The following is a 4,256-nucleotide window of genomic DNA, read 5'->3' on the forward strand; positions in this document are numbered from 1 at the left end:
GAAAAAAGTATTATTTTTTTATGCTAAGAATATTATTTTTTATTGTGAATATCGGTAGAATTGACTTATCTCACAGATAAAGATTCGTGAGACCGTCTCACAAGAGAGCTATTCAATATTTTTTTAGCATAACCGATCTAATTGATATTGAATACGATGTGATGTGTCCACTAAAATTTTGCGACAACAATAAATAACTATATTATTTCTTTTTGGGTTTTGAAAAGTATAAACGAAGATTAACATTTCAATCGAATCACCGACAAAAGTCGAGGGGAAGGAGAACTTTGCTCGTCTTATTATTAAATTGAATCAGGCGCCAACATCCATTGACCCAAATGGCATGAAATGAACCTACTAATTAATTTTTATCATTTTATAGTAAATAAATTTTTGATTAACCCGGTAATTCACCTTGTTTATATTGTTTTCAATTGTTTTTTCAATTATTTTTTCAATTATGTGAACACAAATTCTCACACCCACACACACATATATATTGGTAGGTTCTTGTGAATCAGTCTCATGGATCTTTATCCGTGAAACGGATCAACAAGCTCATATTACAATAAAATTAATAAAAATTAATATTTTTGACGTTAAAATTAATATTTTTTCATAAATGACTCAAATAGAAAATCAGTCTCACAAAATTTATATGTGAAATCATCTAATAAAAGTTCTAGAGTGTGTGTATATTTATAAAAAACTCTTATGAAAATATTTCACGAACAAATCTTACGAGACATATTTTTTATGGCAAAAACTTGTGTTAAACAGTCTCACGTGTCTTATTTTGTGAGACGGATATTTTATTTGGGTTATCCATGAAAAAATATTACTTTTTATGCTAAGAGTATTAATTTTTATTATGAATATCGGTAGGATTGACCCGTCTCATATATAGAGATTCGTGAGACTATCTCACAAGATACCTACTCATTTTTTATTTGAATTAGTTCGTGTATATATACTTATCCAATATCTCAGTCCTACATTGTGCGCCAATCCATCCCTTCTTTTTCCATAACAGCCTACCAAATTCTAACTGGAGGCCATAGAGGAGATCACGAAAACTCTGCCGCCAAGACCTATGGCTCTGACAACCTCCGCCGCCGCCGCCTTGCCGCGCCTGTCCAACCCCTTCCTCCACCCCTCCACCACTCCCGCCGCTACCGGGCCTTCAATTCCCACCAAACCCGACGCAATTTCCCCTCTTTTCAATTAAACCGAGATCGAAAACAATATCAGCCGTCAAATCCTCCAACATACCTCCATCCACCTCCGCCTCCACGTCTCCTGCACCAGGAAAATGGAGTCTTGACAGCTGGAAATCGAAGGAAGCGTTCCAGCTTCCGGAATACCCTGATAAAACTGCGCTCGATTCAGTCGTCAAGACTCTTGAATCCTTTCCCCCGATTGTCTTTGCAGGTGAGGCGAGGAGCCTGGAGGAGAAGCTGGGGCAGGCTGCTCTTGGGAATGCTTTCCTTTTGCAAGGTGGAGACTGTGCCGAGAGTTTCAAAGAATTCAGCGCAAATAACATCAGGGACACTTTCAGGGTGCTCTTGCAGATGGGTGTGGTTCTCATGTTTGGTGGTCAGATGCCTGTTATCAAGGTCCTTTTTTGGTCCTCTTTTAGGCTTGATCTTAGTCGCTTCGAATTTTGTTTTCAGATTAGAAGTAAAATTTGTTGGTTTACAATGAATTCCAAGTTTTAAAATTATGGATGAATTTGAAACTCCTAGCAGCCGCCATCTGCTCTTTCTTGTTCTTCATTTAGATTTAGTTTAATTAATGATTATTTTTTCAACTTGTTGGTTTGAGTATATATCTTTCAAATGGCTGCTCATGCAAAAACTCCACAACTAACGAAAGAAGGGATCGTGTAATTATTTGTGGTGGAAGGATATGGTCATTTCATGAGCTGATGTTTTGAAATATTTTTTACTGTGAGTCATTTTGATATCATAAGATTGATTTTCTCCGAAAAAGGAATCAAAACAAGGACTGGTAACTCCTTGCTGATGTGTTTATCAATCCATTTGTTATTGCTTGATTATCTGTATTTGGTTTCTGTCACCGATTTGTGAAAGTTACCGTGAAATGACTAAAGTTCAAACCTTTAGGTGGGAAGAATGGCTGGGCAATTTGCTAAGCCAAGGTCTGATCCGCTTGAAGAGAAGGATGGTGTGAAGCTGCCGAGTTACCGAGGTGACAATGTGAACGGTGATTCTTTTGATGAAAAATCACGAACTCCTGATCCCCAAAGAATGATTCGAGCCTACACCCAATCTGTGTCTACGTTGAACCTTCTTCGAGCATTTGCTACTGGAGGATATGCTGCCATGCAGAGGGTTGCGCAATGGAACCTTGATTTTGCTGAACATAGTGAGCAGGGGGACAGGTATCCCATCTATTATTGTTTACTTTTACTATTCTCTCTCTTTTCAATTCTGTATTTAGTTTTAATGGGGCTGTTATTTTTTTAAAGGTACCGTGAACTGGCTCACCGAGTCGATGAAGCCCTCGCCTTCATGGCTTCTTGTGGTCTCACGGCAGATCATCCGGTCATGACCACTACTGAGTTCTGGACATCCCATGAATGCTTACTTTTACCGTATGAACAAGCGCTTACTAGGCAAGATTCAACCTCTGGCCTATATTATGATTGCTCTGCTCACATGATTTGGGTTGGGGAACGAACAAGGCAATTAGACGGTGCTCATGTTGAGTTTCTAAGAGGAGTTTCCAATCCTCTCGGAATTAAGGTTTATAACTAGCTATTTATATCCGTTAATCGAGTTTAATAGTTCTTCTACTTGGTCTGTAAAAGAAACATTGGAGATGCAACACATTATAGTTTTATGGTTTTTGTGACTGATATTACACTATTTGGGATTATGATTCAGGTAAGTGACAAAATGGATCCAAACGAACTCGTGAAACTGATTGATATTCTGAATCCTCAAAACCGACCTGGAAGAATAACAGTGATAGTTCGTATGGGAGCTGAAAACTTAAGAGTGAAATTTCCTTATCTCATCAGGGCCGTTCGCCAAGCAGGTCAAATCGTCACTTGGGTCAGTGACCCTATGCATGGAAACACCATCAAAGCACCTTGTGGACTCAAGACTCGCTCTTTTGATGCTATCCGGGTAAAAATTTCCGCCAATTTTTCCTTAATATGAAATTTATAATTTTCTGTAGTTGAGTAATTTTTATGCCAAAAATGGTTTGTTTTGTCAATGGGTGGTACATTTCTTTCTCCTAGGCTGAGGTGAGAGCATTTTTTGACGTACATGACCAAGAAGGAAGCTTCCCCGGAGGAGTGCATATGGAGATGACGGGCCAAAACGTTACAGAATGCGTCGGGGGATCGCGTACCATCACGTATAATGATTTGAGCTCACGGTACCATACACATTGCGACCCAAGGCTTAATGCTTCTCAATCATTGGAACTTGCTTTCATTATAGCTGAGCGGCTTCGGAAGAGACGACTTGGACCACTACGTAACCTTTCATCTTTCAGACCATAGGGAACTTTTCGCACTTTTCATAAGCCACAAGAATAATATATCTCTAAGAATGGCGATTACTAATACGTTCTTTTGCATATTTCTGAAATATAGAAAGAGATTGTGATATATATTACATCGACGAGCCATCGTTTGGTCGTCTGGGTGAGTTTGTTGTTCATGAAAATGAAACATGTAATAGTATAATGTACCATATTGTTGGAGAATGGATGTTGAATCTTTGAATTTGCAATAGATCACTTGTTCTCTATATGTATTTACGCAAGTACGAGTTCTCTTTGAAATTACAAAATTATCACAATGAAAAGATCTTTCCATCAGTGCACAACGTGTGATCGTCTTTATACATGTAACATAATTCTTTGTTGACATAATCCACAGGATGAGGGAATATGCGCAAGTAGTCTGGAATGTGCTCTCAGATATTTAATTGATATTCTTGGAATATGATGATTCCTAATCCTTTGGTCTTAAAATATTCCATCTTTGAATTGTTAGATTTAGCACATAGATTAAAAACTCACTCGCATTGGAATTTTAAAAAGTTCTTATGACCAGTAGATTGATTAAAATTATTTTTTTAAAAAAAATCACTATAATGATAATTTCGCAAGACTGATTAAATTACTTTCACGCAATACCGAACGAGTTTATTGCAAATAACTTATTCATTGTAGTTTATTTGGCTAACATGATTCTTTTAAATTTACCTTCACGC

The 4,256-nt window shown here is 37.5% G+C and overlaps 1 protein-coding gene across 1 annotated transcript; it reads left to right on the forward strand.

Annotated features, from left to right (window-relative positions):
• Positions 1–986: 986 nt before the first annotated feature.
• On the forward strand, positions 987–3,772 carry LOC142517925 (phospho-2-dehydro-3-deoxyheptonate aldolase 2, chloroplastic). The gene is made up of 5 exons (XM_075620443.1): positions 987–1,616; positions 2,127–2,404; positions 2,492–2,768; positions 2,910–3,155; positions 3,272–3,772. The coding sequence occupies exons 1-5, from the start codon at positions 1,572–1,574 to the stop codon at positions 3,536–3,538; spliced, it is 1,113 nt and encodes a 370-aa protein (XP_075476558.1). The 5' UTR covers positions 987–1,571; the 3' UTR covers positions 3,539–3,772.
• The last annotated feature ends 484 nt before the right edge of the window (positions 3,773–4,256 follow it).

Source organism: Primulina tabacum, chromosome 11 (genome assembly GCF_025594145.1).
Source record: "Primulina tabacum isolate GXHZ01 chromosome 11, ASM2559414v2, whole genome shotgun sequence".
Taxonomy (NCBI): domain Eukaryota; kingdom Viridiplantae; phylum Streptophyta; class Magnoliopsida; order Lamiales; family Gesneriaceae; genus Primulina; species Primulina tabacum.

What these genes read in the sequence shown, in the direction of transcription:
- LOC142517925 (XM_075620443.1), top strand. Translation starts at nt 1,572, where the DNA reads ATGGGTGTGGTTCTCATGTTTGGTGGTCAGATGCCTGTTATCAAG. An exon ending in GTCAGATGCCTGTTATCAAG is followed by an intron (nt 1,617 to 2,126) that starts GTCCTTTTTTGG and finishes TCAAACCTTTAG; the next exon opens with GTGGGAAGAATGGCTGGGCA. An exon ending in CCAATCCTCTCGGAATTAAG is followed by an intron (nt 2,769 to 2,909) that starts GTTTATAACTAG and finishes ATTATGATTCAG; the next exon opens with GTAAGTGACAAAATGGATCC.